Genomic DNA, 24,580 nt, shown 5'->3' on the forward strand with positions numbered 1-24,580 from the left:
ATTTTAATGCTGCATTGAGCTCAGCTTTCCTCATCTTCGTCCGAAACTCTAGCTGCCAGATTCATTCGCTGTCCCTGTCCGCACCGCTTTCGCTGCATGGACCGCGACAGCAACGACCACTCCCATCGCGGACGGTCCCACCTACTGCCAAGACCGAATCTTTGTGTTTGCCTCGTTCTTGCCTTCTTTTCGGAAGCCTTATCTTTTCTGGTAGGAAACAGTTTTCCTTCTTGCCTCGCTTCCCCTTTCATGTTTCTAGACATTCTTTGAGACTGCGAGTGCGCTGCTGCCCACTGTTATCGCCGCTGTCATCGCCAACCTTCAAGCAGATTTCAGTGGTCAATTTACCACTTCCGCAACTGGCTATCGCTCTTTGACAGATCTTGTGAGCTATCGACAAACCCTCGCATGCACGAAAGGCCAGTCGCAAGCACACAACACGTTCAACAATCAATCTGATCGACAGTCTGCCCATCATGGGAACCAACACGCTCTTCTTCTACGGCACACTGATGGCCCCACCCGTCCTCTACCGCGTCATCTACGGCACGTCCTCGCCCAAGCCCGAAGAGTATCCGGCCATGAAGTTCTTGAGTGTCAGATCGGGGTTGTTGCGTGGGCATAGGCGGCATCGGGTTGTGGGCGCGGACTACCCGGCTGTCACACCGGAAAAGGGAGGGAGTGTGAGAGGGACACTGGTTGGTGGGTTGACGGAGGGGGATGTCTGGCGCTTGGATGTCTTTGAGGGGAGCCAGTATGAGCGGAGGGAGGTGGGCGTTGATGTGCTGGAGGGGGTTGGGTTGGGGGAGGCTGTGGCGGAAGCTGATACCAACGCTGAGCCGACGAATCCATTAAAGCTACGGCCGATAAGAAAGAGCCTGAGACGGTGAAGGCGCAGACGTACATCTGGGCGTCGCCGCTCGAGGAGCTTGAGTCTCAGGAATGGGACTTTGAGAACTTCAAGAGGCGGAAGATGTCGAGGTGGGCTGGTCTTGAGTCGGATGACGGAGGCTGGGGTGGATCTTCGGAGGATAATGAGGAGGTGGTGGAGGAAGACCAGGGGTTCGCGGATGTCGAGCATGCTGTGAGGAATGGCGATGTGGTAGACAAGGCCAGGGATGGTGTGAGGGGTGATGACGGGATGGGTGGACGGGGGATCAATGGTGTTATTGGGCGGCAGCTGGCTGAGGTGCAGCGGAATGGGGCGAGGTGATCCATGCTCAGCGGAGGGGGTAGTGCCGGGCCTTTTGGCTGAGCAGGGAGAGTGGGAATGCATGGAAGAAACGCAGAAGCTCAGGCTGGACGGAGCGCACAGACTAGAGCCAGGTTTAGAAACTTAGATACAGGCGCCGTCTGCGAAGCTGACGCATGAAGGCTACCAGAGCTTCTGGCGTGATGATGCTATTGTGTACAGAACTGCATGTCCCTCGTGCCGTCGTCCGTGGCACATCAACAGTAGTCCACCCTACCCACAGGCCCACGAAGACCTACACACGTTCCATCGGACCGGTCGTAGCAGAATACCAACAACGCCTAACCCATGCCTCATTCAGTCTGTCCTGCCATTCTTCGCCGCGGACATACACTAGAAAAGCAATCCACCGAGCAATGCTCCTCCCAGAAGACCACCAGCGACTGGCAGCGCCAAACCCCCGCCATACCCCGGCCGTCCATAGCCATACTGCGGTCTGATGTACCTCCCATTCGGCGTGCTATACATACTCGGCCCATACGGACTGTATCCATATCCTGCACCACCATACCCTCCATAGCCAGGCCTGCCGTACCCACCACCGCCATACCCCATCTGAGGCGGCTCAACGTACACATCTTGCCCGTTCTTGTCCTTCGCAAACCACTGCGGCTGGCCCGTGACCTGGGCCTTGTGCATCGCGGCGCGGAATCGGGCGTGGGCTTCGTAGTACTGGCGTTCCTGCTCGGCTTGTTGGCGGCGCTCGGCTTCGCGCTCTTCTTTTGTGAGGCCGGTGACTTTGGTTTTAAGGCGTTCGCCGAGCGAGGGTTTCTTGTTGCTATCGTGGTGGCCGGTATGTGATGGTTGCGAGTGTGCGCCTGGTCTGGCCGGTAGTTCTGAGGGATATTGCTCGTTGTTGTTGTTGTGGTGGTGGCTGGATTTCTCGTCGCCGCCGATGGGGTCCTTGGAGTCGTGCTGGTAAGGTGGGATTTCGTGTGAGGGGTGCTTCATTTCTGCCTCGGCGGCCTGGAGGCGCTCTTTCTCTTCGGAGGAGAGGCTGTTCCAGGTTTCTTCGTCGTCCATGGGGTGGACCCATATGCTGCGTGGAGGGTCGGCTTTTGTGTCGACGAAGAATTGGTGCTGTTCGTGCGTGTCCCATTGGCGGATCCAGCCCGAGGGGAGTGGGCGACTTCGTCTTCCATTGATTTGCGGGAGGCGCGGGGTGCGGCGGGGACGCCGAGGTGGGAGGTGTCATTGTGAGAGGAGGGCTGTGGTTGTGTGCTTGTTGTCGAGGAGCCCGTGGCGATTGCGTAGGACGGTGGGGCGTCCGGTTGGTTTGTGTCTTTTGAACTCATTGTGGGCGTTTGTTTGACTGTGAAGAGGATGGTAGTGTAGGGTCTGAGCAGAATGGAGATCAGTATTTAGGATTATCTATGCGATGGTGTGGCAAGTGTACGAAGATCATGGAATCGTGGCTGTGAGATGTCAGTGAAGCAGGAATCCGACTCAGCACATGTTTGAGGCAGTGATGACGACGATCCGCTGGGCTTAGCATCCGGCCTTAAGCGATTGGCTCGGATATGCTTTTGCCGACTTCCTTGTCTCCTGTACCCTGGCAGTGCTAACAATTTGCCTCGTTCAGGCAACGTTCAATGCCGCTGCACTTTAGACGTGTTTGCGGGAGACTGTAAGACAAGGTCGTGGGCAGAACGCTCTCATTGCCATGCATGACTAGGTCTTCAAGCTGTCTTCGCTCAAGTCTCAAACCTATAAACATGACTGTTCAGGCCCGCAACACATCCCACAATTCCCGCCCATTTCCCTCGTGACCTCCAACGTAATCCTGACCCACCACATTCACGAGCACAAGATCTTTGCGCAGAGCTTCCAATGTCTGCTCTTCGCTGCTACCGCGAGCGTAGCATCGCCTCCACTCGGCCCAGATTGCAAATGCTTCCTCTCCCCACGCTCTGAAGCTCTCACTTTCAATTATTGTAGGAGTGACGATTTCCTTGCCCCGAAACACGCCCCAGGTGACTGCGTTGACACCAGACTGGCCGGGTACTCTTTTCGAAGAAGATCTACCTGGCTTGGAAGCACCGTTCGTGATGTTGTCGCTCGACTCGTAGACGCCTTCAGCATCAGTCTTCATCCAGCTGAGATGATCTTGTGGCGTCTCGACGAGCTTTTTCCGAAGCACGTTCTCCCATTCCGATCTTGAGCAGAAGAACTCGACGAAGGCCTTCTGGAACACGAAACCTTCGTCTCTAGGTCCCCAGCCGAACACCTCGTCGTTGCTGCGTGCGCCATCGACTGCAGGCTGACTCGCGAGTGTCCAGTAATGCTTGCGCTGGATGAGATCTAGTATTTGCTCACGGATCACTGACGTCTCTGCTCTGAGTGAACCTGGACCGTGTAGCCCTGCTGTTGGATCGACCTCGTCACTCCATGGTATCGACGCCAGATCTCCAGTAATGAGCCTGGAAAACATACTCGTTACATCTTCTGGTGATGTTGGACTGCCCCAAAGCTTGCGCGCAGTTGCAGGTCCAACTTTCAGACTTGGCCCGTATCCATCGATCTCTCCATAGGCCGGTGAATGTGCTGGACCCCATCTGCCGTTCGGGAAGTCATCCCAAGTAGCTTCTCGGCCAAGCGACCCTTGTCCCTCAGAAATGAGCAAGCTATGTTTGCGATTGGGATCTGCGGCAGGTATACCGGTGCCTGCCTCAGTTGTCTGATGCGTTACGCCATTGCTTCGCTCTGACACGGTCGAGTCTGACGATTTTCCGCTTCGAGAAGAGCTGCTGTCCAAGATAACACGGTTGTGGGCTGAGCATTCACAGAACTAGCTCTTCTTCTAGAAATCCGTGGTTGAGAAGGAGGTGCCACGTCGTTGCTGACAAGAACGTAATCGTTGTCCTGTACAACATCCGAGTCGGAGCCTTCGTCAGGAGATGCCTCGTTCAGATGTGGCAGTAAGTGGCACCGCTCAAGAATGAAAGCGACACTCTTCTCGAGGTTCAACGTATAGAAGTGCAAACCTCGTGGCAGTCCTTCTGGTTGAGGCAATGCTCTGATCTGTTCCACCAATTCGCTCATGATGTCCACGCCAACTCTCTTCACTGCATTGTCGTCGTCCTTGACTTTTTCTATGCGGTCTGCGATGTCTTTGGGTAGTGTCGCGTGACTGAGCTTCGTAATGCGCTTGACGATCTGATAGCTTTGTATTGGCATCAAGCGGGGATGATCGGTATCCGAGTAAATGGAGCGTTGCCGTCTTCTGTCTTGTATGTGCGCAGTCTTTTCTCGTAGCTCATGTATGCGTTAATGTCGTAGGTTAGCTGTGTCATGATGAAGTCTGCTCCTGCAGTCACCTTGTCGACCAAGTATGGCAGATCGTGCTCAACACTCTGCTTCCCGGCTTCCGGATGACTTTCATCAGCATGGCCCTCAGGGTAGCCAGCCACACCGAGGGCGAAGTAGTCGCCGTGCTTCTTCCTGATATATTTGACAAGGTCTATTGCCCAGACGAACTCATCCGGCTTCGGACTTGAAGATCCGTTTCGGGGTGGGCTCTCTTCACGGTATTCTTCTCGTGGAGGGTCGCCACGGAGGGCTAGTATATTGCGGATTCCCAGCTCTTTACACGCTTCCAGTGCTTCGTCCACCATCGACCTCCGCATATTCGTACATGTCAAGTGGAGGACTGTTGGGAGGCCGAGTTGCCGCTGAGTCACTTCTGCCAATTCCAAACTTTTGGCAGACGTAGATCCGCCTGCGCCCCACGTTACTGTGACATATAAAGGCTTCAACGCCGTTGCCATGCGCGAGAGACGCGACTGCAGATTGTTGAAGCCGGCCTGTGTCTTAGGTGGGAAGAACTCGAGCGAGAAATAGGCCTGGTCTGGGGGTACTGAGGCGATCAGTGCTGGTAACCGCTCGTCGATCATGCTGGCGGCGGTCTGTGGTGACGATGGCGAGATGAATGTAAAGGCTGAGAGCAGGTATGACGCGCTTATGTATGCTAGCAGTAAAACCTGAACAGATATGAGTAAGTGACAAAATGCTCTCCTCGTCATGCACACAAAGAGAGCCCCACGAGCACAGGATGGCGAGAGTAGTCAGTAGTCTGTGCACGCGACAATGTCCAGAACGTGGCTTCTGAGAATGCGAGAAGAGACAGGGAGGTCGCTGGCGTTGGTGTTCTTATCATTGGAATGAAGACTGGCTACATTGCTATATGAGGTGATTCTCACACAAGAGTTGATCAAAGGCGCCGCAAATCGTTTGAGATTCTCGTTGCGGGTGGTGCAAGTGCCCCACCATTGGACCTGCCGGGATTTGATGTCCCCATTCGGCAAGCACTCTCACGACGACCATCGAAGACATCTCACGAGCCCTGAGATCTGCTATCTGATTGTAAGATGTCATCAGCGTCTCCGAGAGGAGCTTTGGTGGTTGTTGAAGGCCTTGACCGTTCGGGCAAGTCAAGTCAGTGCCAGATACTGGTCGATCACCTCAACCAGTCCGGAAGTAAGGCGCAGTATGTCAAATTTCCTGGTAAGTAAAAACCGGATGGTGGTATATCTCGAAGCACCACAGTCTGAGAAGTATAGATAGAAGCACGCCAACGGGCAAGATGATTAATAGCTACTTGACCGGAAGTGCCCAGCAGGACGATCATTCCATACATCTCCTGTTTTCCGCCAATCGTTGGGAAGCTATTCAGAGTATCTTGCAAATGCTGGAATTTGGCATGAATATCATAATCGATCGTTACTCATTCTCTGGAGCAGTCTACTCTGCCGCCAAAGACAATCCGAACCTCGGCCTTGATTGGGGTGGGTACAGCCATTATTATGCAAATCGGTACTGACCGCGTACAGCATGGGCATGCGAAGTTGGTCTACCGAAACCGGATCTCGTCCTCTTCCTCGACTTGTCTTCGGAGGAAGCAGCCAGGCGAGGTGGCTACGGCGAAGAGCGATACGAGACCCAGCAGATGCAGAGCAGGGTTCGGGCTCTATTTCAAGACCTGTTCAAGAGGTTGCCCAACGTCAACCTGAAGCAGATCAATGCTGGCTGTAGTATTGACGACGTCGCCACCGAGATCAGGACGACCTTCGGCCGTTTCGTCGAGCAGGCGAAACTGGAACGGCCACCGGAGAAGCTTCAAACACTGTCAGCATGATGTCGCTCATCGGTCCTCATCGCTATCTTCGATGACTATTTCGGCTTCATCGTGAGCTATGGGTGATGATTGCCTTGCTGGAGAGGACGAGCCGGAAAGCGAGAGCATGCTGACCTCAGAGCGAGCATCTTCTTCGACTATCTCCATGGCGAACTCTTCTTCCTGATCGGATTCCTCGACCTCCAGATCATCCTCGGTGTCTTCGTCAGGCAGCTCATCTCCGTTTTTGCCTGTCGACTTCTGCTTCTTCTTCAGGAGCTTAGCTACTTCCTTGGGGTTTCTGGTCCTCAGAGTCACTTCCTTCATCAATGAGTGCCATTCTAGAGGTCTCCGGCAGGAAGGACAATTCCCCGTCTTGGGCATGAACGTGTCTGTGTTCTCACTAAGGAAATGTCGCGACAGGCAATTGACGTGGCTCAAGCTTTGACACTGACCGTGCGGGCACACAGTGTATAGGTCGGTTCTTAAGTTAAGGTCCTTGGAACATGCGGCACACTTCTGACCGTCGTCCTCGTCAAGGAGGAATCGACCCTTCTGCAGAACGTCTTTGAGGCCTGCATACGTTGGATCGATGCCCTCAATGCCACCCTTACCAACCAGGTCGACCTTTCTTCTCTTTTTCGGCTTCTGACCGGACGTGATCTCTTCATCCTCGGCCTCACGTGCGTGTGGCAGATCCAGAGTCACGTCGATGCTGGGATGAAGCTGCTCATCGGTGCGTTCGCACCAAGATTGCCAGGCCTTGTATACGTCCTCGCTGAAGAACTGAAGTTTGAGTGGCCATTGGGAAAAGTATGGCGACCTTAGCAAGAGATGCAAGTTGGACAACTTCTCGAGCATCGACGTACTTGGTCTGCCAGGCTTTCGACGCGTCTTGCCAGTCTTCCGGTCAGTCTTGATTTTTGTGACTGAAAACGATATGCGGCTATCGGAGTCGATGTGTCGGGTGAGATGGGGATTGTGGAGAGCCCATTCCATCTGCAGTGCCGCAATGTTGGAAGGGAATCCAGACACGAGACACACCATCTCCCATGGTCTCAAGCTGGCACGTGATGTCCGTACGGCACCACCTTTGACCCTGCCATTGTGCTGGCCCAAGCGGCGGACTGGATGTGGAGTGGATCCTATATAGTTGCTCGCTCTTGCCCATATGTTAGCATTCGGTATGCCAGCTGAGTCACACAAGCACTACTAACTTTCGAACCGTTGATCTAAGCAGATACACGCCGTAGAAGGCTGGAACAGTCTTCAGTTCCATGTCAGTTCAATTGGAATTATCTTGAAAACTTGTGTCTTTGCATGGCGTGAATTTGCGATGCTCGTATGAATATAGCGATGTTTGACGCGTCGTTCATATAGGTGGCCATATGTTCTTTGATACAGTGAGGTTCGAGGTCGCGCCCGAAGTGGAGTCAAATGCAAGCATATAATTGGCTCTACACCTCACATGCAGCCGAAGCTAGGATTACGCTCCATGATCGCTGCTGCCATACCTATCGATTTAGAGGCGGAATAGGCATGAACCCTCCCTCTCTTCCTCCGCATCACATCTCGTTTCCTACAGCAACTTGAATCTCGCAGACAACATCTGTCGTCCTGCTCCTGTGACTGACTACTTTCCCATCATTTTGCCGCATGTAAGCGGTCACTCGCAGTGCTGCACCTGGCACTATTAGGTGGCCACTCTCTTCCTGCACTCCCACGGTACCACGAGGCTAGCGCTCCAGCCGGTCGATGAGACATATCCTCCCTCGCTTTTTCAACGAATCCTAGCGTTGGCTGGAGGGCGCATACCATCACATAGACCAAATGTTCGAATATATCGATCTCATTGCAGGCCACATATCTGCTTGAAGAGATGGTAAATCCACCTGCGATGGGCGGTGGCCCGACGGCGATTTCAGCAGTTGTGAAGCCGCCCTCCACCACCCGCATGTCTACAGTAGCGCCGATGGCGCCCTCTGCGGCGCCGCCCTTTCCATACAGCGCAAGGCGTGCTCCGCCGTTGGATTTGAGGACAGTCGAGCGCAAAGGTCCATCGGCAGTCCGCAACCCGCTTACACGTTCACGACCGCATGATCTCCGCGAAGCACCCACATATACACCAACCGAAGAAGAGTTTCGAGATCCTATGGCATACATACAAAGCATTCATGCAGAAGCCAGTCGCTTTGGCATTTGCAAGATCGTGCCTCCAGATTCATGGAATCCGGACTTCGCTATTGATACCGAACGATTCCACTTCCGTACAAGACGTCAAACGATCAACGAGACCGATGGCGGGAATCGCACCAATCTGCATTATCTGGATCAACTATCAAAGTTCCATCGACAATATGGAACTCAGCTCAATCGCTTTCCCAGCGTTGACAAGCGCCCGCTGGACCTCTATAAGCTGAAGAAGGCTGTCGAAATTCGAGGCGGCTTCGAAAAGGTATGCAGAGATAAGAAATGGGCTGAGATAGGCCGCGACTTGGGCTACTCTGGGAAAATCATGTCTTCATTGTCGACCTCACTCAAAAATTCCTATCAACGCTGGCTCCATCCATATGAGAGCTGGCTGGCCGCAGCCAAAGCGAATGGCGGCATTGCTCCGGACTTCGAGTACAACCAGGCAGCCTTCTCGCCGTCGGTTTCGCAGCATGCGTCTCCAGCACATCAACCTCCTCCGATGATGCCAGGCGGTCCAGTCGAATCACCTGCCATGCAAGCGTCCATGGCACTGAATGCTACTGTCAATCCTCCTCATGCCACAAATCCCCCACATCCCCCTGAGTACGTTCCACAGGTGTTGCCGCCCGCGCCTGCGCCTGATTCAGCGCCTCAGCCAGCACCTCGACCCGCTTCTGCGGGATTCATGGCTGTCAACTCTGGTGGATTTCAAGCTGTCAACCAGCAACCATCGGGCTTCATGGCTGTGAATCATCAACCGCCTGCTCCCGCGATAAAAAGTGAAGGTTTTCCGCCCATCGCAGCTGCGCCAATGTATGCTGGTGGTTTTGCGTCTGTCAATGGTGGAGCACCTCGGCCACCAGTGGATGGGCATCTGATGCCGAATGGCACAACAAATCCGTTGAAGCGCACCATCAGCCATGAAAGTATGAATGGAGATCCTGTTCCGAACGAGATGGACGCAGACGGCTTGCACCCAGCGAAACGACCAAAGAAGGACGGCCCAGCCATCCCGTCAAATCACATGCCGGCCATGCGTCCTGCAACACCTCAGATGAAGGGCAAGTCGGGACCGCGTCGCTCGGCGATAAGTGCGAGAAATGTGGCAAGTCCGATGACCCAGCAAACATCATACTTTGCGAGAACTGCGAACTTGGCTACCATCGATATTGTGCAGAACCACCCCTGCAAACAATGCCCGACTTCGACTGGAACTGCTCAAAATGCCTCATCGGCACCAACGACTACGGTTTTGAGGAAGGCAGCGTGTATTCACTGAAGGTCTTCCAAGAGAAGGCCAACAATTTCAAAGAACATTACTTTGCAACCAAAAGGACCAACTACGACGTAGTCACTGGTACGACCAAGCGGCCTACCGAGGACGACGTCGAGCGCGAGTTCTGGCGACTCGTGGAAGACATCACCGAGTCTGTGGAGGTCGAATATGGCGCGGACATCCACTCAACAACACACGGAAGCGGGTTCCCTACGATAGAGAAGAACCCTCTGAACCCATACTCGCGAGATCAGTGGAATTTGAACGTCATGCCTTTCCTCGAAGAGTCGTTGTTCAGGCACATCAAGGGTGACATTTCTGGCATGACTGTTCCATGGCTGTACGTCGGAATGTGCTTCTCGACATTCTGTTGGCACAATGAAGACCACTATGCTTACTCGGCCAACTACCAACATTTCGGATCAACGAAGACGTGGTATGGCATACCCGGCAAAGATGCTCAGAAGTTCGAGGATGCTATGCGAAAGGCCGTTCCCGAGCTCTTCGAGAGTCAACCCGATCTACTTTTCCAACTTGTCACAATTCTACCGCCGGATCAGCTGAGGCGAGCGGGTGTAGATGTGTATGTGCTTGATCAGCGTGCTGGTGAATTCGTCATCACTTTCCCCCAGGCGTACCATGCTGGTTTCAACCATGGTTTCAACTTCAACGAGGCTGTAAACTTCGCGCCAGCAGACTGGGAACCGTTCGGGGATACAAGTGTCCAGCGACTTCGAGACTTCCACAAACAGCCTTGCTTCAGTCACGACGAGCTTTTGATCACGGCTGCTGGAGCCGATACCAGTATCAAGACTTCGAAGTGGTTAGCACCAGCTCTCGAGAGAAGTAGGGATCGTGAACTGTCAGAACGAAACAACTTCGTGACCAAGCACAAGGAGCTACATCCTCACGAAGACTGCACCTACGATACGCTTGCGCCTCAGCCATCTCCGGAGTGCGGACTATCAATAATAGTCGAGGACAAGGAGGTGCAGGAAGAAGATTATCAATGCTATCACTGCAAAGCGTACACATACTTTTCACAATTCAGGTGTCACCAGAGCGGAAGGGTTAGCTGTTTGCTACACCCAGATGTTATGGAGTGCTGCTCAGAGCCTCCAGAGCAGCGGTTGCGCGGCCCAAACCACAGCCTATGTGTCCGCCATACAAATGATGAGCTGGACACTCTTGTGCAGAAAGTGGTGGACAAGGCCAACGTACCTGAGGCCTGGCACGCTAAGCTTGATGCACTTCTCGAGGACGAAAGCGCGCCTGCACTGCGATCAATGCACACTCTTCTCTCGGAAGGCAGTAAGATTCCATATCATCTGCCCGGACTTGAGGACTTGTCGGATTTCGTCAAGAAATGTGATTTGTGGGTCGAAGAAGCCAATCTCTACCTCATGCGTAAGCAGCAGAATCGTCGCAAGAACGATAAAGTCTGGCGAAAGAAGTCGGTCGGTGGCAAAGATGCCGAGAAAGACGATCAGCAATTGACGCTGGAACGAATGAAAGAACTGCTTGAAGACGGAAAGCAACTCAGCTTCTCTGCTCCACAACTAAGCGACTTGCAAGACAAGCTCGACACCATGAACGAATGGCGACGGAAAGTCAAGCCGCTTTGCGCCGGGCGAGAGCACGCATCGCTTGAGGACCTGACTGCCCTGCTCGAAGAAGGTCGTGGCTTTATGGCAGCCATGCCAGAGTTGACAGGGCTTGAGAAGCGTCACGCCTGCCAACAATGGTTTGCACAAGTCGAGGCAATACGCAATGACATGGGCAACCAGACCCTCGATGAGTGTAAAGCTATTCTGGAAAAGGTCACAGAACTCGACATCGATCCACAATCGATTGAAGTGCAAGGCTTGAAGGACGTCGTCAGACAAGGGTACGTACCTTTCACGGTTGTTCGGATCAGACTAACATGCGCAGTGAATTCTGGGAGTCGAAGACGAAAGAGGTCATGTCAGCAGAAGACGTACACTATCCTCAGCTTGAGTCATTGCATACTCAGGTTCAAGCCCACATATTCCCCGTCAACAAGGACACTCTTGCTCAGATGGACGCAATCCTTGCGAAGAACCGCGAAGCCAAGCGCCAAATTATCACACTTGTCGAGAAAAGTCACGACCCGGACTTCCGAAAGCGACCAACATACATCCACGTTCGGGATGTCGTCAAGGCCTTGGAAGATCTGAACGGCAAGCCTCACGGAACAGCAGACCTTGAAAAAGAGCTGCGACGCCATGAGGATTGGATGAGGCGTGGCAAGAAACTCTTCGGAAAGGCAAATGCTCCACTGCACATTCTAGAGCAGCATATGAAGTTTGTGGAGGAGAAGAACAGTTTCTGCTTTGACTTGAACGACACATTCCGTCCTCCCATTGAACCAGCATCACGCGAGGCGAGCCCGACAGACGGTCCTCAGGAGAAGACTCTTGGGGAAGATGAGAAGCCAGTCTTCTGCATCTGCCGTCAGCCCGAGGCGGGTCTGATGATCGAGTGTGAGGTCTGCCACGATTGGTGAGTGCTCCCTATGCCTTGGTGTGAATCGTTACTAACTTTTTTGCAGGTATCACGCGAAGTGTCTCAAACTCGCTCGAGGCAAAGTGAAAGACACCGAATGGTTTACGTGCCCAATCTGTGACTGGAGAGTAAAAATCCCTCGTGATGCAGCTCGGCCAAAACTCGAAGACCTTCAGGCCTGGCAGGACGAGTTGCCGGATCTTCCATTCCAGCCGGAAGAGGAAGAATTGCTGAAGCGTATTGTCGATAAGGCACAGGACTTCCGAGACTTCTTAGGACAATACACCAATGGCAATCAGCTTTGTCGCACGCAAGAGGAAATGCCTGAGATGCTGTTTTACCTACGAAAGATCGAAGGAGCCGAAGTTCTACTGGCATACGAGACAAATCTGTTCCGTCAGGAATTGCACAAGTGGCAGCCTATCGCCGATCAGCCGCCGCCAATAGCAAACACCAGTCTGTCCACGAGAAAGCCGCGACCTACGAAGCAGCAGAAGTTGATGAAAGAGATGGGTGTGGAGAAGCCAGAAGATCTGCCAGCGCATCTGCGCACGAAGAACTACAACCGGCGGAAGACTCAAGATGGTCAATCTCCAGGACCAGCGCTGATGCCGAAGCCTGGTCTGGGCTCACCAATACCTGGGTCTGAATCAAGTCCTGGAGTTTCTCATCAAGGACACGCGCGATCTGCTACGCCTGCAGGTATGCCGCGGACAGCGTCCACTGGCAACATTCCACAGAATGGTGTATTCGATCCGGCATTGACAGGTGCAGGTGGTGTTGGCCAATTCGATTCCGCATACCCTCATCCCGGACCGTTCACCGCTCGCTCGCCGTCACCACTATTCAGTCCTGCGCATGATGCAGGCCCAATGCTGCCCGGAGGTATGCCCGAGACCGCAAACGATGGCCTCTCATTCCCAACATTCCGACCATCGATGGGCGAGGACGACATTCGCAACGGACTTGCTAATGCCGACGGTCCTGCGGGGCCAGGCTCACCACCTGCTGCAAACGAGTACGACCAGATGTTCAACGAAATGCAGGATCCTGCTCGCGACGAGGCGGAGGGTGACAATGGCAACGATGCTCCGAATCTTGAGCATGAAGTCAGCCATGCGAGTGAAGCACTTGAGCTCATGGCTGAGACTGAAGAGCGAGGTGATGACGATGCTGGGCTTGAGGATGCGGAGGGAGTCGAGAAGCACTTTGACGATATGTTCTCCGGAGATCAGAACTAGTGGGAATGAACGGGGATGGCAAATGTCGGGCATTTCCTATGATACCCTCAGCGTTAGAAAGCATTTGTAAGGTGTACCTAAGGTAGTCAGCCACTGCTGCGATGCGGTGGGTTGCGGATGATGGCAGGGCGCAACGCATTATCTATTCCCGCGTTCGGGTGTTCTAATAGGCCCGCACAACCTCAAGAAGCTCGTCTATCATGGTATTCACATATTCGAGAAAAATCGAGATATGCCCTTCGCCCTGAACCAAATGCTTGCGCAGCTTCTCCTGAGGCAGGTGCTTCGCCAGCCACTGTCCGTGACTGTAAGGCACCATAAGGTCTTCGCTGCCCTGGTACAAGAACACTGGCACCTTGATCTCGGCCAAGTCAAAGCCCCATGCTTAGTGAACTCGAGATCGTCGTCACACCAGCCGTCCACGCCATGCTTTAATGCCTCCTGAAAGCCATCAACGATGCTCTGACCGAGCTCGGCGTTCTTCAGCATAGCCTGCTTGTCGACTTCAGGCAAGATCGAGGACATCTCCTTGGTCACCCCAGCGGCGTCCGCCTGTAGCAGAGCTTCCCGCTGGGGATCCAGGAATTTGCGCAGCTCGACCTCGCCTGCACTTGCGGCTGTGAACTCGTCGACGTCTACCAAAAGCAGTCAGTGCGGTTCCCTAGCACGGATCCTGGTCGTTACTTACTGTCCTGCCCTTGGCCAGCAAGGAAGTCCAGATCGGGCGCATCTGCCGGGGCCACGCCGGCCACACATAGCGCGGCCTTGACCCCGGGGAGCTTTGCTGCAAGTGCCAGAACATGCGGGCCGCCGCCACTCCACCCACCGGCTACACACGTCGCCACGCCCAAATGCTCGAGCAGCGCTTTGACATCCGCTACGTTGTCGATGACAGCCCGTCCGGCGTGTCTGCTTGAATCACCGTAGCCGGCTCGAGACATGGAGATGATCTTCAGGCCTTTCTGCTTGCACAGGCTTTTCAGAGATGGCAGCGTTGAATTCACGGAGCCGGGCGTGCCATGTATGAAGACGAACGGGAAGCCGGTTTGTGCGCCGTCGATGGCGTAGTCTAGTGTGCGGCCGTCTGGGAGGGTGAGGTGAGGCATGGTGATGCTTGCGAGTCTGTTGTACAAACCCCGAATGCGTTGCTAGTAGCACAGTACCTATGTAGAGAGGAAGTCATGACGTCTTGGCGCCTGGAATACACTTGCCACTGGCATTATCTGGATGCAACATCGGATCTGACTCTTACCACACTCGTGTTCTGCGATCACGAAACGCTACACTCCTGTGAATTCAACCGTCTTGACATCCGCGGAACACGTCTGCTCATGCCTCGCATTCGTTCGCACGCGGCTCCTGCGAACGTGGAAGCATTTCATTTCGGAAGACATCCCCCACGCCCGCACGTGCAATAAACGTCAATCACAACAAGCACACCTCACAAGGGCACATGGGTGTCTGCTTCCGCAGAAGCGGGATTTGGCTAAAGAAGGTAATGATTATGAGAGAGCACGAGACGTAGAGCTTTAACATTGACTGGACGAGTTATGGATGGGTGTGTCAACCGGGCCCATGTAGGCCCCAGTAAGAACGGATGACTAAAGCTGTCGTCCTGTCGACCGGTCTCATCTAAATCCTGGTAGAACCGGATGACTACATTTATCCGCTTGTCATCCGGTCTCATGTGACAGCTGATCAGACCGGATGACAATATCACTTCCTCTAGATCTGCCACTCCATCATTTCTATTGCTCCTATCTCCCCGTATCACCCTTGACCAGGCGGGCTGTCCCTAATTGGTAGACGTTGATCTCCCTATTACACGTCGCTAGCCCTTCATGCGTTCCTCTCGTCCGTCCAAATTCCAAGCGCATCACTAGGGCTGCTTGAACGTCCCGCTGCCTCGGCGATTCATCCACCCCATCTCTCCACATCCACCCTGTTTCTACGGCATAGGCATATTCAGAGCAGCAAAGTCGCCTAGCATCACCCGTCACTCCCGCCAACAAATCATCTCTACCACCCCCATACTGCGAGTCCTGAACCCAACTCAACCCTCCACAACACCGCCAAGAACCATGCCCTCCGCCACAGGAACCCTCCACACCTACCACCCAACCCGCGGCCTCCTTCTTTTCGAACACGCACACGGCCATGCCTCGCCACCACCACCCAATATCCTCCTCTTCGTCGGCGGCATGTTCGACAACTTCCTCTCTCCCAACTACACCCTATCCCTAGCCCAGCTGTTTCGGTCTTCAGAGCGGCCCAAATGGCGGCTAGCGCACATCCAACTCTCCTCCGCGATGCGCGGCTTTGGCATCTCCTCGCTCAGCAGGGATGCGCAGGAACTCAATCTTGGCGTGAAATTCGTGCGTGAGCACCTCCTCGCCGGCAACAGCAGCGGGAAAGTCGTGCTAATGGGCCACTCCACCGGCACGCAAGACCTCATCTCGTACTGCTACCTCAACAACAAAACCACCGGCCCGCTGGCAGAGCGGGCAAAGGTCGACGGAATCATCCTGCAAGCCGCCGTCTCAGACCGCGACACCGCGACGCCCGGCCCAGACGCAAGTGCTGAGCGTCGGCTCCGCTGGACGCAGTGCCTGGACCTAGCGCGCAGCACGCCGGATGCAGAGAAGCGAACGACGGTGCTGCCGATGCATTTGACGAACAGTATTTTCGGGCCTGCGCCGTTGAGCGTGGAGCGGTTCTTGAGTCTGGCGAGTCCGGACAGTCCCGAGAGGCCGGGTGAGGATGATCTGTTGAGCGGTGATGCGAGCGAGGAGTGGTTGAAGAAGACGTGGGGCGTGGCTTTTGGCGGCTCTGAAGGAGTTTTTCAACCGATGCCTAAGTCAAGGAAGAAGGAGCCACTCATCCTCCTGTCTGGGAATGATGAGCATGTTCCTGGACACGTCGATCAGAATAAGCTTCTCGAGAAATGGCGAGAAGCAGTCGAGAAGGCTGGCGGGGCGCTGCATAGCGAGAGCCAGGTAATCGCAGGGGCAGTGCATGATGTGAGCGGCGACGACGCGGCGAGCTTTCGTGCGAGGGAGCTTGCTTTGAGATGGGCGGTAGTTCTGTATCTGGCGGGCGTTCTAGGCGAAGAAATTGATGACGGCACGGACAGGGCACTGGAGGAAGCAGAGGAGCAGTGGAAGACGATGCAGAACGCAGGACAGCAGCAGTCTACGCCGACTGAGAAGGAGGATCTCGCATCAAAGATATAGGATCTCAGAATGTGCGCAAGTCGAAAATGGAGAGATTGAACGCGGGCTGCCGCGACATTTACCGAACACTTGCGACGAATGCTATGTATCTACTATTTCTCGCATATGCACACTTGCTATGGCTTTTGCCATCGACTCGGATCCTCCCAATGCCAATGATCGCTCATGGCCTGTGCTTCAGCTCAGATTCACCCTCCAAACCTCAATTCCTCATCCCATTGTTCCTATAGTCATCAACTTTCGCTCTCCCCTCAAAGTCCAGTGACTGATAGTACTGCTCCGCCAATCGCCACGGCGTGTTATGGAGGTCCGCAAACGGACTCCGATACGCGCTCGCACTCGCAACATGCTTATTGATGTAATACGTGGCAACTTTAGCCCAGAACCCGCCCTGCGCCTTCCACTTCACCAACTGCTCCGGTACAGCTCGATCATTCAACGGGTAGCCGCCTGGCGACGTCGATCTGGGCTGAAGGCTCGCCAGCAACACGGGCGAAGGCTCAGCCATGGGTGGCTGGGGAAGTGGCGGGGGGAGGTTTGGTTGTGTGATCGGCTGCAGAGGTCCTTGGGCTTTGTACAGTGGATCGTACACTGACCGTCGCGGTACGTAATTGCTGATCTGGGAGGCATTGGATGTGTTGAAAGTTGGTCGCTCGAGCATTCCAGCCGATGCTGTGCGATGCAGGTGTGGCTGCAAAGGTGGACCCATCGTGCCTGGCATCATTGATAAGCTGTTGCTTGCTGATCGGCGGCCTGCACTTGAGCCGGGAGGGGTGATCTGTGTTGCGGTGGGATCGATGAATTCCATTGGCCGTGATCCTAGGGCGCTCATAGAAGCCGAAGTCGACGGACGATAGGCGTCAGTCGTGGCAGGACTGCCCATCTGGTACGAGCTCCCGGGACGACTTCCAGGTGGGGTGTTCTTCTCAGCTTCCTTCTGGGCGAGGATCTGGTCGGGGCTCTTGAAAGGATATGCCGGGTTAGATATGCGACGTTGCCTTTCGATGGCGGCAGATGGTGGTGGAGGTGGTGGCCTGTTCGCCGCAGCTCTAATGCTTTCGATTCGTGCTGTCTCCTGCCGTATCCTTTCTGTATCACTCACTGGCGTGGACTGTGTGCGTTGATGCTGCGAGTTGTATGGAAATTGCTGATGGGATTGCTGCACGTAGGCAGGGAATTGGCCACCATTTGGCTGGCTCAAGTGAGGCGAATGCTGATTGTGGCTCGATCCGGGTCGCATCTGGGGCATCGGATTCATCCATTGCTGGCTGTACTGGGGTACCTGCCGTTGTGCATTGAACGCATTCTGATATGCCGGGTACTGAGCTGTGTTGTTGTAGCCGGTCCACATAGTCTGAGACTGTTGAGAGCCATTCATCTGGAACTGCTTTTGCCGCTCGACGGCGGCTTGATCGATGCCGATGCCTCCATTCAAGCCGGCCTGCTGATCAAGATGCTGTGCTTTAGCTTGCTGTCGCTGCAAGATTCTGGCTTGCTCGTTGGCTTTCGCCTCAGCTCCGATAATGACGTCGCAACCCTGTGAAGACTTCCTATTGACGTTCTTTGCCTGGGGAATATTCTTTGCTTGAGTGCCATTCTGCAGCATCGAATTCTGAGATGGCCCTGCCGAATGATTACCTGACAAAGTTCGTGGTCGAACAAAACCATTGTTTGTGTGGTTCTGGAGATTGGCCGGAAAGCTTGCAGCCAGAGATTGACGCTTCGGTTGGGACGGCGGCGCCATAAGAGCGCGAGCCGGTTCCACCGTATCCAGGTACTGGGAAGCAGGATCATGTATCTTTCTAGCGGGATCGCCCGTATAGTAAGCCTTGGATTCAGTGGACGATTCGCCAAGGTATAGCCATAGCTGCTTCGGTTTTGTGAGGTCGACCTTTTTCTGCAGCTTATTGTGGGGCAGTGCGACCGAAGAAAATTCGGCCCACTCCGTTTTCGGATCTTCGGTGAAAGTATCTCCTTCGCTGGGCTTGCGTTCAGAGTCGGGGAATTGTGCGCTCTTCCCCTGCAGCTCTTCTGGCAGATCTCGCGCATTAGCCGATGGCTTCTGCAGGCACGATGTTTCGCTGTCGATGAATAAAATCCACGATGGCTGGATTTCTTTCACCACTCGAACATCTGGCAGAACTTTGACGAGCATTCCCTCTTGTTCTTCGTCGTATCCTGTCATTATCATGCCAGCCTCGATCTCGTCGGAATGAGTGATCTGCCACTGTACCAGGTCGCCAGCTTTGAGACTTTTGATATATTGCACAAACTCGGGCTTGTTCCAGCAGTTGTTCAGATGATTGCATGTCGACAGCTCGCTCGTAATTCGAGTCCGTTTGACGGAACGATGGAGACGACAACGCCAATCGAAACCAATATCGCGGTACTCCACGCCTTCGTGCCAGACCGCGATTTCACCTTTGTCAACTTGTACACCTGCTTGCATAGCACAAGTTGCGTGGTAAGATTTGGTGCATTTTGCCGACGAACACTGGAAGCACGAGCCCTTCTTCTGCCGACATTCGTAGCACTTGAGCTCGAGCCTGGCCTTGCTGATATTTTCGACATTTGAGATGACTTCTTTGCCATCGACAGTCGCGATGTAGGTTTCGGGCGTGTACATCGCACAAGTTCGGTGGGCTTTCTGGCCATTCGAGGTAGGTAGAAGCTCTTCCCACGCGAAATCGTTCGGACACAAGCAACAGGGCTGGTGCTTGCTGACTTTCCGGATCTTGATCATCTTCCTGGCTTTCTTGTTTGGCCCGACATCTTTGGTCGCACGTTTCCGCTTGGAGGAAAGCTTGATCTTGCCTCGGTCGCTTCCTGGAGGAGTTGGTAGATCGATCAATTCATCTTCGTCTTCGTCATCGGTTATCTCGACTTCTTCGTATTCCGGCGACGGTTCGCCATTCATCCTCCGAATGAACCAGTCGACATCAATGAAAACACTGTCCCCCTCGCATTGGCATTTTCTTGCTGTTTTGCCGTACTGCAGCCAGTCAGGAATGGCGAAATTGACCGACTCTGCACAGTTGTAGCCCAGGTTGTAGCCAGAGTGGTACCCAATCGGGAACGTTATGATGAATTGGCCCTCCCTGTGTACGATTTTGTTGACTGTGACACCATACTTCGACTTGAGGATGGCTGGTGATACAAGGTACGTCTTGTGGCGTAGGAACTGGTCACACGTCTTCGCGTCTTCGCCCCAGATCGATTTCATGGCGTTCTCAAATTTTGGCGCGTCCTTCTGTGAGATGCTGTACCACTGCTTCGGAGCACCAAAGTGGATGTAGTTTATGCTGTACAAGTCAACATCCTCCAGATGCCATGCAAACGTGGCACGCCACATGCCCAGATACAGATATGCTGTATTGACACCAGGGATGGGTGCGCCGATCAAGTCGAGCAAGTTTGGGAGTTTGGCGACATTCCATTCCTTTGTCTGGTCGTCGAACAGTGAACCAGCCATGTCTGCGCCATACATCGGATTGCTGAAATTCAGCGACTTCCAGTACTTGTCCTCAAGCTCGTCGCAGCGCTCAGCAGTCCACTGATCGTTATCGTAGACGCGATAGTCGAAGTCACGAAAGGCTTCCTCGTCGATCTCGTCCACTGTCGCACCGGCTGTTCGCAGACGACGAGCAGCGACAGTGGTCTCGGAAGCTTTGCCACCTGTCTCGCGCTTCGTTGCGGACTTTGGCTGTCTCCCACGCGGTTTTGCAGCGGGTTTGCGGCCTGGCTTACGCTTTCCCGTAGTGGGCTCCGGAGTCTGCTCAGCGTCCTCCTCTTCAGCGTTAGCCTTCTCAGCAGGCTGCAATTCCGGACTCGTGGGTGTAAGCGGTGCGTTGATATTGGACTCATCGGCAGGCTCTTTCTTGACTGGAGTGTTCTTCGGCGGCCGACCTCTGCGCTTCCCGTTGACTGATGGTGCAGGCGAGCCCTCTGTCTTCTTGTTCTTGACTGACCCGCGGCCAAGGAGCTTGTCTGCATTCATTCGTTTCTCACCTCGACGTGCGGGGGGTTGATTCTCGGTGGATTCGCAGAGAGAGCGCCATTGGGGAATGTTGTAGGATCTCATCTTCTCCATGTTCCGTTGCGTGTAGATACCTTGAGCGCCATGGAACTCTTGTGTGATAGGGTTCTTGATCTTGACGTTCTTGATCTGTTCGTCAAGTGGCTTGCGGTCGCGTTTCCTGAAAAAGTCAGTACAAGGCGCAGATCTTCAAAGTGTTTTCGACGCACCATTCTTCGGGAGGATCGATGAGGACGATTCCAGACTGCATGCCGTACGGGTTGACACCTTGGACATATTTCTCGAAATCTCTGAATTCGTCCATCGTCTGGTATATGTCAGCCTCGTCGCCACGAACCTCGAAATGATCTGACTTGCCGGCTGGAAGACTGGTATATTATTTTCATAGTGATGAGGGGTAACCTCGCTGCTCTCCTCGGCTTCCGCGCCGGCACGGGCAGCCTCTTCGAACCGCATGCGGTTTTCGTCGTCGAGTATATCGCCTATGTCGTCGCCAAGCTCGGAGAGAGATGAGCTCGAGGCTGCGTCATCGGACTCTTTATGACTCGCTTCGTCGGTGATGGGAGGCGTGTGTACTTGGGTGGTGGGGAGATCGGAGCTGAGGTCGTGTTTATTCATCGCAGGTAATTCGGCCTCGACCGACGGCGTTGCCATGGTCGCCGCCATGATGAGGTGTTTAAGGATTCGGCGGTAGTTACCCGATCAGGGTCTAAGATAGCGAGAGGTGCGTCGCAGGACTCATGGGCGCGTCTGCACACTCAATAGTGGTGCTGCTTGACAAGTGACGCCGGCCGAGCCAGCTAGATCGGTGTTGAAGACTACAATTGGCGAGTGGCACGAGCGTAAAGTGAACGTCGGGTTCGATCTCCCCCTGCGCCTGAAGTCGACGCTGCCAAGGAACTTTAGCCTATCGACACATATCACGTGACAATTGTTTCGACGCACTTTTGAGACGGAGGACCCGAATAGACGAGGGAAAGCATCTCTCAGCAACTACAAGATGTCACATATGTTCATAGCTACACAAGGCGGGCATCCTAGACCTAAAATCCGCCTTTCGTACCAAAACATATGTGTATCCAACACTTCTCGACCCCGGATATGCAAGATCGTTATCCGCGTGCAACCCCACAAGATCGTCCGACCGAGTTCCGGCCCTTGCAGATGTGCCACGACACGACAGCCACCCACTCTTATCGTATCAGATCAGTATTCGGTCAGCGCCAATTTCTTGCCCACTGCCTTCCGCCTCTTCTCGATTTGCTCAGCTGGCGGCGGCGGCTGGTCTTTCTTCTTCAGTGCTTGCAACAGCATGCCAGCATCAAAGAACCCGTCTGTATTCTGTCAGCGTGGCTCACGAGAAGAAAAGGAAGCATTTACATCCACCCAAACCATCATCTTCAACCTCATTCGTATCTTCACTGGCCGGTGTCTGCACGCCACGTGCATCCGCCGTCGAATCCGACTTGATGATCCTACCTCGTGATTTAAGACGACCATCTTTGCCCACTTTATCTTCTGCTTCTCGTGCTGGCGTTCGACTGTGCGATGCATCCTTTGCCTTGCTGGCTTTGAGTAGCCGACGAATCTCGTTGAAGTAGGTCTCTATGCTGTCGATGTAGCGCTGTGTCTGCCTGTGCTTGCTACTTGCACAAATGGATATCGAGTCCTCTTTGATAATGTATCCAATACCAAAGCCGTCTCCAGAAACGGGACCGAACCCGAAATGGCGTAAGGCGGGGTTACCACAGTTGGATGTGCTCAGTATTGTGTTGTTCATCTTTTCCCATCCAGGATCACTGAACAGCGCAGGCAATTGATGCAGTGCTGGTGCGGGCGAACGACTGTTGCTACCATCAGTGGCATCCCTGGGTCTGTCGCGATGTGCGTGCTCGACTTCCTCAAATCTGTGAGGACTGCCCAGGTCACTTGTGTCGGCAGGACTGGAATAGCCGTTCGAGCTGAATCCTGTACTACTGGCAGCCTCGCCTCCGTCCTCATTTACCTTGCGCTGCCATACGCAGTACAGGGCGTACATGTGCCGATCGAAGCCCTGCGCCTTGCTACAGTCGCGCGTGACAGCAACGTGCTTCTGACAAGCAGCACGAAGAGCATCGATCTTCTGCTGTGCTGGATTATCGGCCCAGAACGTCTTGACGAAGTCACTGCTTTCCTTTGTCACTGATCGGATGGCTTCTGTCCTGCCGTGGAGGTAGATCTTGGTCATTGCTGGCTCGTATGTGTTCTCAATTCTTCCCCACAGGCCGTAGTAAGCAGCCTGGTAGGCCATCTGGACGAACGCATCTGGAGAGAATCCCATTGACTTCACAAAGTTACTGCCGTATGTCTTGTACTCGAGTACCTGGAACTCGTTCTGGTTGATGAGATCAGCTAGCCGTGTCTCTGCAAAACGTAGAGCTATTTGCAGCTCCGGTATCATGTCCCATTCCAATTTGTGCGGAGTTGTGCTGACCTGGCCGAAGCTGTCTGGGTCTCTCTTGGCCGGATCAGGACTATTGGTGGCCCATAACGTGGGAGCCTGACCGTTGATAGATCTCGCAAAACGGAGGATGGTGTCTGTATAAACGTCGCTAGCAAATCGAAGGACCGTGTGACCGTCCACGCCAGTGTGTTCGAAGTTGATGCCCGCACTACCGTTCTTGCATACAATGATTTGGAGCTTATCATACCATCTGTTCGTGCAAGTCCCGACTTGGACGCCCTTCACAACCTCATTAGTCCCGCAGAGCATGTTTCCACACAGCTTTGCTACGTCAGTTGGCTCGGTATAGTCTAAGCATACCATAAAGAGGGCTGAGTCGACTATGCTGAGACATTCGGCATTGTTGGAGCCCTCCTCACGAGTCAAAACATCGCGTAGCCCTGACCAGATCTTTCTATTCTCTGTACTGAGGACGCCGATAGCCCCTTTCGCCGCTTCTTGTATGGACGTCTGTTCTGCGTCGTCGACGATCGCTTGCAGGTTCTGTGCGACATCCTTCTCTGTCATGATAAGGTCGTTGTTCATGTCCAGTACGTCAAACCAGTAGAATTGGCCACGACACATGACAACTACATGCTTCGAGTCTGAGTCCTGGCCGATGATACATCCCTCATTTGTAGGAACGCGTGCTGTGCCAAACATTCTTGAGTACTGGAACATATCGAGCGGCGTGCCTCGCAGAGTGTCGGGTGGCAGCTCTTCTTTTCTCACAGCTCGGACGAAGCATAGTGATGAGATGACCAGGGAGGCGGCTCGCGTGACTTGATTGTTCCTTGCTGGCGTTGGATCGTCCTCGAGCAAGAAGAATGGATTCAGATTGAGGACGACTGGGTTGTCGTAGTTGAGGTATGAATCGTACCAAAACTGCTCGATGTAGCTCGTCTTATCGCTAGCATACCGCTTCAACTTATCCTGCAGATCCTTTCCCTCGTGTGCAAGGAAGTCTTTGACAGCAGCTTTCGTGTCATCTTGTTCTCTCGACGTCTGCAGCGGAGCGAGGGACTCCAAGTACTTCTTCGTGGAGGACTCGAGATCGGGGATGGGCAACTTAGGCAGTTTGTCCTGCGCCGCAAAGGTGATGCCTGGCTTCGGCTTCTCTTGTTTCTGCTTCAGAGGCTCCTTCTCATTCTTCGAGAACGCATCGGTCGCTTCCTTGGCCGCAGCCGAAGATCGCTCGTTCGAACTCATGTTGGAGTCCTCCACATGG

At 53.9% G+C, this 24,580-nt stretch overlaps 9 protein-coding genes across 9 annotated transcripts; 4 read left to right on the forward strand and 5 right to left on the reverse strand.

Moving 5' to 3' along the window:
• Nucleotides 1–476: 476 nt before the first annotated feature.
• Nucleotides 477–1,213, forward strand: AB675_5437 (Protein AIG2; the record flags this gene model as incomplete). Its single annotated transcript, XM_018145648.1, has 2 exons — nucleotides 477–812; nucleotides 872–1,213. 2 exons carry the CDS (start codon nucleotides 477–479, stop codon nucleotides 1,211–1,213), a joined length of 678 nt encoding a protein of 225 aa, XP_018001920.1.
• A 372-nt stretch (nucleotides 1,214–1,585) lies between these two features.
• Nucleotides 1,586–2,547, reverse strand: AB675_5438 (uncharacterized protein; the record flags this gene model as incomplete). Its single annotated transcript, XM_018145649.1, has 2 exons — nucleotides 1,586–2,332; nucleotides 2,383–2,547. The coding sequence occupies 2 exons, from the start codon at nucleotides 2,545–2,547 to the stop codon at nucleotides 1,586–1,588; spliced, it is 912 nt and encodes a 303-aa protein (XP_018002125.1).
• A 428-nt stretch (nucleotides 2,548–2,975) lies between these two features.
• AB675_5439 (Methylenetetrahydrofolate 1) lies at nucleotides 2,976–5,145 on the reverse strand (the record flags this gene model as incomplete). Its single annotated transcript, XM_018145650.1, has 3 exons — nucleotides 2,976–3,916; nucleotides 3,976–4,507; nucleotides 4,570–5,145. The coding sequence occupies 3 exons, from the start codon at nucleotides 5,143–5,145 to the stop codon at nucleotides 2,976–2,978; spliced, it is 2,049 nt and encodes a 682-aa protein (XP_018002135.1).
• A 474-nt stretch (nucleotides 5,146–5,619) lies between these two features.
• Nucleotides 5,620–6,386, forward strand: AB675_5440 (Thymidylate kinase; the record flags this gene model as incomplete). Its single annotated transcript, XM_018145652.1, has 3 exons — nucleotides 5,620–5,755; nucleotides 5,812–6,036; nucleotides 6,082–6,386. 3 exons carry the CDS (start codon nucleotides 5,620–5,622, stop codon nucleotides 6,384–6,386), a joined length of 666 nt encoding a protein of 221 aa, XP_018002104.1.
• Nucleotides 6,387–8,244: 1,858 nt separating this feature from the next.
• AB675_5442 (Lysine-specific demethylase lid) lies at nucleotides 8,245–13,601 on the forward strand (the record flags this gene model as incomplete). The annotated part of the gene is made up of 4 exons (XM_018145653.1): nucleotides 8,245–9,649; nucleotides 9,736–11,722; nucleotides 11,767–12,357; nucleotides 12,407–13,601. The coding sequence occupies 4 exons, from the start codon at nucleotides 8,245–8,247 to the stop codon at nucleotides 13,599–13,601; spliced, it is 5,178 nt and encodes a 1,725-aa protein (XP_018002002.1).
• Nucleotides 13,602–13,764: 163 nt separating this feature from the next.
• On the reverse strand, nucleotides 13,765–14,707 carry AB675_5443 (uncharacterized protein; the record flags this gene model as incomplete). Its single annotated transcript, XM_018145654.1, has 3 exons — nucleotides 13,765–13,906; nucleotides 13,957–14,236; nucleotides 14,290–14,707. 3 exons carry the CDS (start codon nucleotides 14,705–14,707, stop codon nucleotides 13,765–13,767), a joined length of 840 nt encoding a protein of 279 aa, XP_018002055.1.
• A 975-nt stretch (nucleotides 14,708–15,682) lies between these two features.
• Nucleotides 15,683–16,834, forward strand: AB675_5444 (uncharacterized protein; the record flags this gene model as incomplete). Its single annotated transcript, XM_018145655.1, has 1 exon — nucleotides 15,683–16,834. One exon carries the CDS (start codon nucleotides 15,683–15,685, stop codon nucleotides 16,832–16,834), a length of 1,152 nt encoding a protein of 383 aa, XP_018001896.1.
• Nucleotides 16,835–17,036: 202 nt separating this feature from the next.
• AB675_5445 (DNA damage-responsive transcriptional repressor RPH1) lies at nucleotides 17,037–21,536 on the reverse strand (the record flags this gene model as incomplete). The annotated part of the gene is made up of 3 exons (XM_018145656.1): nucleotides 17,037–21,030; nucleotides 21,080–21,177; nucleotides 21,273–21,536. 3 exons carry the CDS (start codon nucleotides 21,534–21,536, stop codon nucleotides 17,037–17,039), a joined length of 4,356 nt encoding a protein of 1,451 aa, XP_018001776.1.
• A 540-nt stretch (nucleotides 21,537–22,076) lies between these two features.
• On the reverse strand, nucleotides 22,077–24,561 carry AB675_5446 (putative mitochondrial carnitine O-acetyltransferase; the record flags this gene model as incomplete). The annotated part of the gene is made up of 2 exons (XM_018145657.1): nucleotides 22,077–22,204; nucleotides 22,251–24,561. 2 exons carry the CDS (start codon nucleotides 24,559–24,561, stop codon nucleotides 22,077–22,079), a joined length of 2,439 nt encoding a protein of 812 aa, XP_018002036.1.
• Between the last annotated feature and the right edge of the window lie 19 nt (nucleotides 24,562–24,580).

The sequence above is a fragment of the Cyphellophora attinorum genome (genome assembly GCF_001299255.1).
Source record: "Cyphellophora attinorum strain CBS 131958 chromosome Unknown Contig8, whole genome shotgun sequence".
Classification (NCBI taxonomy): Eukaryota; Fungi; Ascomycota; class Eurotiomycetes; order Chaetothyriales; family Cyphellophoraceae; genus Cyphellophora; species Cyphellophora attinorum.